The sequence below is a fragment of the Saimiri boliviensis genome, chromosome 3 (assembly GCF_048565385.1).
Source record: "Saimiri boliviensis isolate mSaiBol1 chromosome 3, mSaiBol1.pri, whole genome shotgun sequence".
NCBI classification, from domain to species: domain Eukaryota; kingdom Metazoa; phylum Chordata; class Mammalia; order Primates; family Cebidae; genus Saimiri; species Saimiri boliviensis.
Window position 1 is genome coordinate 167,274,674 of NC_133451.1, and position 12,923 is coordinate 167,287,596.

Consider the following 12,923-nt stretch of genomic DNA (forward strand, 5'->3'; position numbering starts at 1 on the left):
TTGGATAGTGAGATAGTGACTCTGGTTAAATTTGGTTTGGGACATCAATTAGTTACTGACTTTTTCTCTCTCAGAGACAGCTATTGCTTTCCTGTTTGTCTTGATTTTTTCCCCTGCAAACTTGGCTTGACTTTCTGCCTGTCAGAGGTGCATGAGTTATTGGTTTTGCATTGCAGTCAGCCAACTTCAGGATGGAGGCCCCAAGAATATGGCCAGGCAGAAATGTGAGTTGCATCCCTTTTTGGCTAATGCACTGACTATTGCTGGCATGTGGTTGTGGGGGTGTTATATGTGTTTCTGTTTCTTTTGGCTATCTTTGAGAATGGTTCTGCATCATCATGGGAGGGTTCTATCTTTTTGCACCTTATTTTGAGGACACCTTTGGCATCCATGATTAAGTCATAAAAGGCTTATTGGTTTCAATTCTGAGTCACCTGAGAGATACCTTTGGTTTATTTTAAAAAATGAGAGAGAAAAAAAAGGAGTTCAACACTTCTAGAAATATTTGCTATTTGTCCCAGCTGAAACCAGGTAATAAGATTTGAAATAATGTATTTTTTTAGAGCTCTATAGTCAGAAGTTGGCTTCATTGGAAGCTGATGTTAAAGGCGCGTGCGCGCGCGCACACACACACACACACACACTCTCTCTCTCTCTCTCTCTCTCTCTCACAGATACACAGTTGACCCTTTAAAAACATGAGCTTGAATTGCATAGGTCCATATACATTCTTCCACCCCTGAGACAGCAAGAACAACCCCTTCTCTTCCTTCTCCTCAGCCTACTCAATGTGAAGGCAATGAAAATGAAGAGCTTTATGATGATCCACTTCTAGTGGAAATGTTTTCTCCTCTTTATGATTTTTCCAATAACTTTTTCTTTTCTATTTCTTACTTTATTGTAATAATTCAATATATAACAAGTATAACATACAAAATATGTGTTAATCGTTATTAATAAGGCTTCTGGTCAACAGTAGGCTATTAGTAATTATGCTTTGAAGAGTCAAATGTTATACTCAGATTTTTGATTGCATGGTCATTGGCATCTGTAACCCTTGTGTTCAAGGGTCAGCTGTATATGTACATAAGGCCTTTTTGTTCTATTGGATAGCACTTATCTCATGGGACCGTCTCAGCTGACTACAACCTTCTTCTAGAATTCCTGCTGAGAATATGCTTCACTTACTTACAGTAAGCTGTCCACTTACTTCCTGTCGGAACTTTAGTAAGGCTGCTAGGGCTTTAAGATAATAGATACAAAGAACCTAGTCTGCTTTCTGCATATACTAGACACTCAGTAACTGAAACCTTAACGATGGTTTCTTTCATGTTTCTTTGGCTTTCGTTAACTTTCCATATTCTGCTCCATGAATAGCACTGCCTGTTGAGTGAGATGACTATTAATTTATCTTTCAGCTTTTCTTTTTATAATGTGTCTTAGTTCATGTTTTGCTGCTGTAACAGAATACCACAGACTGGGTAATTTACTCTGAAAATAATTTCATTTGGCTCACAATTCTGGAGGCTGAGAAGTGGAAGCATGGCACTGGTATCTGGTGAGGGTCATCCCATGGTAGAAGGGTAGAAGGTGGAAGCAAGCATGTGAGACAGACAGCAAATGGGTCAAACTCACTTTTATAATAATCTACCCTCAGAAAAACTAACCCACTCCCAGGATAATGACATTAATTCAGTTATGAGGGGTCTGCACTCATGACCCAATTAACCTCTTATTAGGCCCCACCTGCCAACACTGTTGGATTGAAAATTAACTTTCCAACACATGAAATCTTCAAACCATAGCATTCCACCTATGGCCCCCCAAATTTATATCCTTTTCACAGTGAAAAATACAGTCATACCATCCCAGTAGCCCCCAAAGCCTTAACTAATTCCAGCATCAACTCAAAAAGTCCAAAGTCTCATCTAAATCAGATATGGATGAGACTCACAACATGATTCACCTTGAGACATTTTCCTTCCAGATGTGGGCCCATAAAATCTATTTCCAAAATATTATGGTGGGACAGACATTGGACAGAAATTCTCATTCCAAAATGGATAAATAGACAAAAATAAATAAGAGGTCCCAAGTAAGCCCAAAACCTAATAGAGTATTATGTCATAAAGCCACAGAACAATCTCCTTTGACTCCATGTCCCACATTGTGAGGACACTGATGTAGGGAATGGGCCACCATGGCCTTGGGTAGCCACAGCCCCATAGCTCTGCTGGGCTCAGCCCCTGACTCAGCTCTCTTGGGCTAGTGATGTACACTGTTAGCTCTACAGTTCTGAGGGCTCGGTGGTAGCCCCACTCCCACAGCTTCATTAGGCATTGCCTTAGTGGAGGCTCTCTTTGGCAGTACTGCCCTGTGACAAGTCCCTGTCTGGGCCTCCAAAGGCTGTCTGCAGCATCCTGGAGGAAACCATGCCCTCACATCTCTTGTATTCTGGACATCTGCAGACTTAACATCATGTGATGCCACAAAAATTTGCCACTTGAGTCTTCTGGAGTGAAAAATCACGTCACACCTAGGGTGTCTGAGGAGCACTGTAATGAAATGAGTAGAGCAGAGACTTGAGGTGGCTCTGGGAGGCAAGCCCATGGAGAGCACCCAGGGCCCATGGCTCAAATCCATTCTGCCCTCCTACAGCATTGGACCTGTGTTGGGAGGGTTAGCCTCAAAGATCTGTCAAATACTTTCATGGTCTTTTCCCACTGCCTCGATAAGAAGCACCTGGCTGTCTTTATTCGTATTAATCCCTTCAACAAATGGTCACTGGCCACACCCTTAGTATTCTCTCCTGAAGAGTCTTTTTCACTCTTTATCTGGCCAAGATGCAAATTTTCCAAATCTTTTCACTTTGCTTCCCTTTTAATTAGTTAATACCTTTGCTCTCATATCTTACTGTATATAGTCAAAAGAAGCCACACAGAAGTCGAAATGGCTCACTGCTTAATATTTCTTCCACCATATACACCTAGTTCATCACTCTTAAGTTCTGCATTCCATAAAGTCTTAGGATACGGGCATAATTCAGCCAAGGTCTTTGCTACCTTCTAACAAGAATGGTCTTTACTCTAGTTTCCAATACCTTGCTCCCCATTTTTGACTGGAACTTTCCAGAATGGCTGTTACTGACCATATTTTTATCAACATTCTGGTGATAATCTCTAAGTAACTTTTAGGAAGATTTAGGATTTCCCTAATTCTGAGGTCTTTTTCTAAGCCTTCATCAGAATTGTCCTTAATGCTCTGTTCATGGCAATATGTACATTTTCTTGCCCGCATCTCCAAATTCTTGCTGCCTCTACTCATTACCCAATTCCAAAGCTGCTTGGACATTTTCAAGTATTTGTAACAGTAATAACTCTAATTCTTGTTACCATCTGTCTCAATCTGTTCTCTTCCATAACAGAATACCACAGAAATTATAAAGGAAATAAATTTGGGGCCAGGCATGGTGACTCAGGTTTATAATCCCAGAGATTTGGAAGGCCGAGATTGGAGGATCATTTGAAGCCAAGAGTTTGAGACTAGCCTGGGAAACAAAATGAGACTTCACCTATGCCAATAAAATAAAATAAAACTGTGCTCAATTATCTGAGCACAGTTATACGCACGTATAGTCCCAGCTACTTGGGAGACTGAGGCTGAAGATTGCTTGAAGCCAGAAGCTGGAGGCTATAGAGCGCTATGATCATACCACTGCCTTCCAGCCTGGAGACAGAGCAAGATCTAATCTCTAGTCTTGAAAGAAAGGAAAACATTATTTGGCTCATGGTTCTGGTGTCCGGGAAGTTCAAGAGCCTGCCACTGACATGTGGCAAGGTTTATTTCATGGCAGAAGGAAAGAAGGCAGAAGAAAGCTCGAGAGATGCATAGAGGCAATGGGGTTGGGCTTGCTTTCATAACAACCCACTTTCTAGATAACGAACCTCTCCTGTGATATTGACACCAGTCCATTCACGAGGGTTCTGCCTTCATGCCCAATCACCTCTTACCAGCCTTTGCCTCCCAACACTGTTGCTTTGGAATTAAGTTTCCTACACATACACTTTTAAGGGACACATCCAATCTGTAGCATAATTTACTCAATTTAGTCACAACAATCTTCAGTTTTCTTCTAGTTAAATAATTTTACGATTCTTTTTTGGTACTACACGCGAGTGTATGGTACCTTTTTTAAAAATTAAGACATTAAGAAAAATTTAATGTTCAGACTTTTTCAGGTTTCAAGGGAAATCTTTTCATGGTGCTGCTGCTATTGTAGAATCAATGCTGAAGACAGATGTTTTAAGAGCAAGAGTTTGACACCCTTACTCTGCATTGTATTTTAACAAACTTTTTAAAAAATCACATCAAATAAATCTTTATTCTTTTCTGCTCTGGAAATTTGGTTTTGTATTCAATTATTACAAAATCCCTCTGGTTCTCTGGTAACTGAAGACAAATAAGATTCAGCTTATTATTATTTTCTTTTTCTATCAATCAGGCTTTTAGTCTACCATGGTGCTTGGAATCAATCATCGATAACCAAGACACAATTAAAAGAGCTTGAGAGTGTGTGTAAATACTAATGGTATGGTAAAACAATTAATTAATATACAGTCATAATTCAAGTCTTCCCTAAAATGAGAAAACAAGGCCCACTCAAGTACATAAGTTTAAATGCAATAACTAGAGCTGGCTTTAGACATATCAATGAAAAAAATTCCTCCAAAAGCAAATTTGAAAGGCACAATGTATTTTGAATAATTTCTTGTATGTCAAGGCAGTGCAATATTTTCTAGAATAAGTAAATCAGGTGTTTGGTAGTACTTTAATATCAATTTTTTGATTTTCTTGTTTATTTTTTAAAGACTAGATTTAAACTCTTGATATAAAGCAGACTTTTAATTTCCCGTTTTTCAAAGATAATACCAAAAGTTCACTTCCTAGCTTTTAAAGTTTTAAGAAATGACTCATCGTATTACCACTGTCTTATAGGCTTCAAAATCAAATTTCCGGTCAATATTGTGCATTTTGATTTGGCAAACATGTATCCTTTTTATGTGTTGTAATGGAACTTGTTATTAGGAACTTTTTATTGCTAGTTCCCATGTCTTAGTTAGTAGATCTTCAGAACACTCCATTAAATAGATAAAAAGAACATTGCATGCTTTAATGAAATATACTGAGTGCATCAATTGTAACAAAAATATCTGGCCAAGATTCATAAAATATCTGGAAAGTTTCTTATATTGATTTCAGATTTATCGTTAAAATGTTAGGCTGGGCACAGTGGCTCATGCCTGTAATCCCAGCACTTTGGGAGGCTGAGGCAGGCAGATCATGAGGTCAGGAGTTCAAGACCAGCCTGGCCAACATGGTGAAACCCCGTCTCTACTAAAAATACAAAAAAATTAGCTGATCATGGTGTCACATGCCTGTCATCCTAGCTACTCAGGAGGCTGAGGCAGAACTGGTTGAACTAGGACCCAGGAGGCTGAGGTTGCAGTAAGCTGAGATTGCAGCACTGCATTCCAGCCTGGGCTACAAAGCGAGACTGTGTCTCAAAAAAAAAAAAAAAAAAAAAAAAAATATATATATATATATATATATATATATATATATATATGTATATGTATATATACTTTCACCATTTTCTATTTAGTAAAGATGCCTACATTCAGAGAGGGGGATTCTCAAGGCTGCAGCCTTGCTCCTCAGGAAGATAGCATGCAACCAAATATTTGAGAGAGATGCCAAAGCAAGGGTCATCCCTAAATAAGGATTGTTTCAGATTAAAAGCAAAAAACACGTTTTCCTCTCTAGTGATCAAAAGCTGTGGGAATTTTTGCGCCCAAAGAAACACGGCAGAGCATTTGACTGAGAGCCCTGTATGGCTTGAAGGGGCTCGAGCCTGTTTGAAAAGGAGCTGAATGCTCCAGGAAAATGCTAGGGCCCCACCTTCCGGACAGTGGTCTGGTTCCAGCTGGGTCCAGTGTATCTGGTCTGGCTTGGTCTCAGCCAGGCTCAAACGACCCCTGGAAAACCTACTTAGTCCAGCTTTTTGTGAGGCACAACAAAGAGCCAAGTAAATTGTAGGCTCACCATAGACTAGTTTGAACATCTCAGATCAGATTCAGAAGTGACTTTCATACAAGACGCACTTACCTACTATGTGTTTCAAGGCAATGGAACTCCAAATTCCCCCAAAAGAGAGTTTTTGTTTTTGTTGATGTATTTTCCCTTAGAGAAGTTAGAGATCTATGGTAAGTCAAAGGTATCAGAACTCACAGAGGGGCTAATTGTTCCTCTCCTGCTGTGAAAGCTAAACTTATATTTCTTAGAGACAGGATTATGTAATCATTTACTGTGTTCCGTAAAGTCTCCGAATACTGCTATTAGATGATTTTCTTTTTCTATAATGACTTTTGTTCTTGCTTTTTAAACCTTTTTCCAAACTTGAATCAATATCTACATAGGTGTCGGGTGTAGTACCTCAAGCCTGTAATCCCAGCATTTCAGAAGGCCGACGCGGAAGAATCCCTTGAGCCCAGGAGTTCAAGATCAGCCTGGGAGACATAGCTAGACCCTGTCTAAGGGAAGAAAAAAAAAAAAAAAAAAAAAAAGACTTAGGAACTGTCTATGTTCCAAGGGTTTCCTGCAGAAACAGGAATCGTTTCCATGGTGGGTGTGTGTGTGTAGTCTGTACTTTTGTCAGACTTTTGTGTGTGCTTTTAATAGTTTACGAGAACATCATCTAAGAACATCAAATTGTTTCCAAGACCTTAGAGTACAAAATCACCATGAATATCAAGAGAAATAAGTATAGATGGCCCCTGGCTCATCTTGAAGGATGAAGCAGGCTTTTAAGAGTCCTGGGCACACTGCACAGCCTAACTAGAAACACTAAAACAAAATTTGTAACTTTATTTCATTGTTGTGACACCAGATTCTATTGTTTGGGTGCCCCTCCTGTCTCCCACAAATCCACTTCCGTATGTCTGAAAATCCGTAATGGATCCGATTATCAAGCAAGGGAGGTCTCAGGAATACCATATATATACCTCGAGAAATGGAAGAACTTCCCAGAGGTTATGTTACCAGAAAACATCAAGTTTCTAGTGATTTAAACATTAAATTGTTTGCAAGGTATTTCTCCATACGTTAATCAACATACTTTGGGATCCCTTATTAATTGAAACCTCTGCAACGAACATGAAAAAAAGCAAACATGCCTAACTCGAATGTGAGAAGCACGGAAATTTCCTAGACCGCAGGGCTAGTTCTTATTAGTCGGCAATAAGCTGGCTTTGAGTCAGAAACTTCATAAAGTTGTCCTGGAGGATGCCCCAGCTGTGAGATGGTCCATTTCGTTTTACAGCTGAAGATAAGTAAGCGAGGCTCCCCTATGTAATGGTTAAGTGGGGCAAGGTTCGAACACCCAAAGGCGGGAACGCACGCCGCTGTGCCGGGGCCGGAGGTGCTGACGGCCCGCGCAGCTCGCGAGCCTCCGGGGTCAGCCCTGCTCCGGGCTTGGCGCCCGGGCGCGGGTCCGAGCCGCCAACTTCGGGCCAATCAGCGAGCGGCGTCCCGGCGCCCGAGGCGCCCAGGCCCGCGCCCCCAGCGCCCCCGCCACAGAAATGATAGCTACGGATCCGGGCCGAGCCCGACCCGGGACGAGGAGGGGCTGAGCCGCGGGGGATCCTGGAATCGGCAGGGAGGTGGGGATTCTGGGAGGAAAACTCCATTTCCTCCTTCCCTGCCGGCTTCTCCCCTCCACCCTGGCACCCCAAATTTCGATGTGTCGCCTGCCGGGCGCAGAGCGCCGGTGTTGAGCCAGGCGGCGGCCGCCGCGGCTAGGAAAATGCTGGGCATGTACGTGCCGGACAGGTTCTCCCTGAAGTCTTCCCGGGTTCAGGACGGGATGGGGCTCTACACCGCCCGCAGAGTGAGAAAGGTGGGTGACCCCGCGGCGGCCTGCGCGCCCCAGCACCTCGCGCGCCCTGCGCCTTCTGCAGTCGCCGCGCCGCAGGGCCCGGGGCGCGGCGGGCCTCACCCCAGTGGCCCCTCGCCGGGGCCGAACCCGGCTTCCGGGGGAAGGCCGGGGACCCCGGGACGCGGCGGGGCGGCCTTTGCCCGCCGCGCCACCCGAGCAGGCAGCGCCACGTAGGTGGCGGCAGCGCGCGCTCCGCTGCCGGCCGGTCCAGGGGCGGAACTGCTACCGACCTCCTTGCTGCAAGATGTCTTTCCTCTCACCCGCAGGAAGTGAGCGCGGCGGGAGCCTCCCCTCTTCCTTGGTTAAGGGTGTGAGCTGCGTCTTTGCGTTGGCGAAGGCATGCGTGGGCGGGTGTCTACCCCCGCGCGCACGCAGCGCCAGCGCCGCCGCCGCCGCCGCCTCTTTTCCTTTAGGGTGAATTAATGTGGCTCGTAACTCCTAACTTTCCATGCGGGGATGGGAGGAGCAGCCCAGAGCGCCGCTCCATACAGGCTGTAAAAATCTCATTCACACACCCAGGATTTCCTTCCCTCCTTCTGAAATGTGTTATATGTGCCTTCAGGGAGGTACAGATGATCTTTGAATCTCTGTACCTTTTTTCTCTGCTTCTTTTCTTTTTTTTTTTGGATTTGTCTCCAACATCGGTTCGATCTCTCCATCCAGAAAGTTGCTGTGATGAGAGGGAGCACATTGCTCTGTTCATACAGGAAGGGCCTGGAAGTGTTGGATGTTGAAAGCAAAGGCCTAGGAAGAGAGGCCACAGCAACAGTCCAGCTCTTTGGATTTGGTTTTACAGTGTAACTTGTTAGAGTCGTCCTAGACTTCCTCGTCCCCCTTTCTTAGTGGATGCTTTATAAAATGGAGGTTTGGGCAAGAACAGGCTTGTTCAGGTATGTTAACAAGAGGTTCAGAGGATGCACTCAGAGACACTAGGTTGCCTTTCATCTGCATATAATCCCCTCCCCTTAGCCTCCGACCTAAAGAGCTGGTGAAGAGTAGTAGAAAGTGCTACTTATCTCCAAAAGGGGCTTGACAACATGATCTCCAGTCATCCTTCAGGGCAAAATTGGAAAAAATCAACCACTTATTTATTTTTTCAAATGGAAGTTGGGAAGAATGTTCAAATATTAAAAACAGTAATAAATACTTTATCTGAATTAGAGCGATATTGAATAGTCACCAAATGGCCAAATCTTAAATCAACATTCTTTGAAAGCCAAATACAAGTATCACCAAATGACTTCTGTATAGAGTTAAAATTCTGCTTTTAATTCATTCTTTTAAAATGTGAAAAATTCTCAAACAGGCCTTCCTTAAAGGTTTCTGGCTTAAATGTAATTACTTAAAAAATTAAACACAGTTAAAAATCATTTTATTTAATGTCATGAATAGTACTATATCAAAACAACCCTACAAAGATTAGAATTATTACATAATCCTTGTTGTTTGCCTCATATTACCACATAGGTTTTTAGAAACAGCTGGCCAACCTACTTTCTTTTAACATTTTTATTAATTTCAGCTTATTTTTTCATATATTTGATTATTTACAAGTATTTTATTTTGGGGCATGCAATGAACAGCTTCCATCCAAAATCATCATATGTTATTGTTTCACTTTACTATTGCAGTGATAAATAGATACTCACCTTTTCCTGGCCAGTTTAACTTTAATATGTAAAACACATAGAGATGTTCATCTAGATCGCATTTAGAATGCTTGCCTCTCTTTCAAAGTGAATATGCAGATGTTTGCAATAAATCCAAACTATTATTGACATTTAGTTATGATCCCAAGATAATTCAGTCACAAGGTTGTGGACAGGTTTGTTGATGTCAGAAATAACCTTAAAGCAAGCTTCAGTTCCTTTTCCTTCCAAAATCTGAGGACAAAGGCAAAGCTAAAGCCAAATAGCAGACTTTAGCTGAATTGTGAGGCCTCAGCTGAGTATCAGTGCATCCCATACCTGTTTGTGGAAGGCAAACAGTCCCCCAATTCTTAGGTATTTTCTAAGTTACCTTGTACTAGGCCTAACTCTGGCCGTCAATCAAGGGATCTGAGAAGAGAGATGTATCAGCAGCTACATTAAAGACCTTACGTGAAAGATTTCATGCTCTTTATTCTAAACAAATTTTGGAAGATACCACTTTTGATGCATGTGTTGGAAATTACAGATATTTTGCCACACTTTTATAGCACATATACTTGTGTAACACTACTGTTTTAAAACGTGATTGCGATTCAAACCATATGTTGATTTCAAATTCAGATAATCTAATCCAGACTGAGGTAGGGGAATTACTCCCCACCCCCATTACATTCACCAGGTTGAGATGGGATTTTCTTGCTGGTTGGACCCCTTAATCCTTCTGTAGTCCTAGCCCTTGTTGTGCAGTGCTTCCTAGAGTGGTGGGGTCTTTGCAGCAGACTCACCTAATTCTCTGGCTTTACCTTACTTAGTCCTACTAGATTTTTCCTTGGCAATTATCTTTTTTTGCTGGTCTGTTACCTGTTAATTTTTTTTCCAGTATAAAAATCTGTACAGTAGCAACTCAAGAAAAGGAAAAGAATCAGCAAGCTTTTGAGTAGAAAAGGGGGACCTGAGTTCATTCACACTTTTACACATTGTGATTTCCTAATAATCAGAAAAAGAAATAATAAAATTGACACTTTTTGCATGATACGTGCCAGACCTTGTCTAAGTGCTTGCTGTGTTTTCTCAGGAGCCCAGCTGAATGCTTCAGTCAAAATACAGCATTTTAGGTTGCAAAGTATTATGCAGATTAAAGTTAATATTAGTTGCTCAAAGCTCATAAATTAAGTATACATCCAATAAAAATTTAAACTTAAGCAAACACCTTACTACATTGCAGTTTTTGTTTCATGACTATTTTTTTCCTAGCTTGCTTGTATGATTAACCACCAGTGGGTGGTGTTTTTGACGTTATGTCTGAAGCTGCAAAGTGGAAAGGTTTGCAGATTAAAATCACGTACTCAAGCTCTCAGATTATGTGATTTTTAAGGAAAAAATTAAGGTGGAAATACACTACTCTCAGCTTTCCTTCCTTTTAGATGTTTCGGGTGTAGGTTTTCCTTCTCTGACTTTCAGTCATTTAATCATTCATGTGTGGCAGGTACTGTACTAGGCCCTGGGGATACACAGGTGAGCGCAACAGACAAGGTCTTTTACTGTAAGGAGCTTGCTTTCTTGTGTGGGGAGATAGGCAGTAAACAAGTAGAAATGGATGATGATGAAAATGATTGAGGTTTGTATTAAAATAAATGCAGGAAATAAACAAGATGAGGTATTAGAGAGTAAATGAGGGGTGGGTCTACTTTAGGTGGGCCAACAGGGAAGACTTCTCGGAGGAAATTACATGTGAGCAGAGAGCTGAAGAAGCTCAGCCAGCCAGGAGAGTATCTGGGAAGAGAATTGCAGAGAGCCAACCTGTTCAGTATAAAGCTCTTCCTCCTTCAAAGTGCCTGTCTCTGGGCTTTGGCCTGTGGGATGACCACTTGGCAGGCTCTAATCTTTTAGGAGAAATAAAGTCTCATCTCCACTTCTCCTTTTCTAAAATTATATCTTGTAATTTTTTTTCCTAAGTTAAAAAACGTAATCTAATTGGCACATCCTCATTTAAAGGTGAGAACACTGAAGCCCAGAGAGTTGCAGGGAGTCTTGTAGCTCACAGTTGCCTCTCAGATACCTATGCCTTCCACAATTCTAACTCCCTCCTTTCAAAACCGAATCACATACCTTGACTGTCACTGAAGGATTTGTGCTAAAGTCATTTGGTCGGGTAAAATCTTAAGTAAAAAAAAAAAAAACTACAAGTGTGGTGGCTCATGCCTGTAATCCCAGCACTTTGGAAGGCCAAGGTAGGCAGACCACCAGGTCAGGAGTTTGAGACCAGCATGGCCAACATGGTGAAACCCTTTCTCTACTAAAAATACAAAAATTAGCCAGGCATGGTTGTGTGCCCCTGTAATCCCAGCTACTCAGGAGGCTGAGGCAGGAGAATCTCTTGAACCCGGGAGGCAGAGGTTTCAGTGAGCCGAGATTGTGCCATCGCACTCCAGCCTGGATGACAGAGTGAAACTCCATCCAAAAAAAAAAAAAATCCCTTAAGTAAAGGCTTAAAGGTGAGTTTGTAAAAATAAAATTAGATTTTAAGCAAAAGTCAAATTGTACAAAGTTTGAGCAAATATATATCAAAAAAATTTTAAAAAAAGAAACAGAAAAGTAAGACCCATAGAGGAAAAATCACCATGCATAAATGTTAATAAAGGAAGACCAGATTTTGTGGGATAAGGTGCTATGTTGATCAGTGTAGAAGGTGACTTGTCTGAAGAAACATGGATTTGTAGCCTAGGGCTAAAAATCTGCCAGTGAATATTTGCTTACATTTCCTGGTGGCTGATGATAACTAATCTGGAAACATAATCAGGGGAAAAGTAATCATGAAGCCTGCCATATATACTATCTCTTCCCTCTGTTCACACATTCACACTTCTCCACAGTGACTCAAGGCAGCTGTTTGTATTTCCTGGTGTTGTTAAAAATTTTCTAAATTATGTAACTACTCTAATATTTTCTTCAAAACTATATTTTGTTTTTTGTGTGTGATAATAGCAGCTACAAGTAATTAATTAATTCAACAAGTGTTTATTAAGCTATGACAGTTTTTAGGCACTGTTCTAGTTACTAGTGGCAGAAGAGTGAGTGACAGAGACAAGTCACTAGATGCTTTTACACAGTTAAGTCTTGTAATAAGCCTGCAAGAGGGCTGTTAGTATCCCTGTTTTATAGATGAGGGAGCTGATGTTGAGGACGGTTATATCAGTCATAAGTGGGTTAATGAAAATTTGAACTCAGGTCATGCCATATACTCTTTTCCTTAAAAAAAAGTTTTTTTCTCCATACTCATA

The 12,923-nt window shown here is 41.5% G+C and overlaps 1 protein-coding gene and 1 long non-coding RNA gene across 7 annotated transcripts in view; one reads left to right on the plus strand and one right to left on the minus strand.

The window, feature by feature from the left end:
* Positions 1-8,373, minus strand: part of LOC141584078 (uncharacterized) — a 115,690-nt gene extending 107,317 nt beyond the window's left edge. Inside the window, exons 1-2 of one of the 3 annotated variants that reach the window (XR_012517025.1) lie at positions 8,224-8,373; positions 6,493-6,590 (exon numbers count right to left, since the gene is read on the minus strand). This is a non-coding gene — a long non-coding RNA (uncharacterized LOC141584078). Of the gene's footprint in view, positions 1-6,492; positions 7,542-8,223 lie in introns of those variants that run through there. The other 2 variants (XR_012517026.1, XR_012517024.1) reach the window with 2 other exon arrangements.
* Positions 7,609-12,923, plus strand: part of PRDM5 (PR/SET domain 5) — a 215,679-nt gene continuing 210,364 nt past the window's right edge. The window contains exon 1 of one of the 4 annotated variants that reach the window (XM_074396953.1): positions 7,609-7,954. In XM_074396953.1, the coding sequence (XP_074253054.1) occupies positions 7,862-7,954 (93 nt within the window). In that variant the 5' untranslated portion in view covers positions 7,609-7,861. The remainder of the gene's footprint in view (positions 7,955-12,923) is intronic. The other 3 variants (XM_074396954.1, XM_074396951.1, XM_003936222.4) reach the window with 3 other exon arrangements.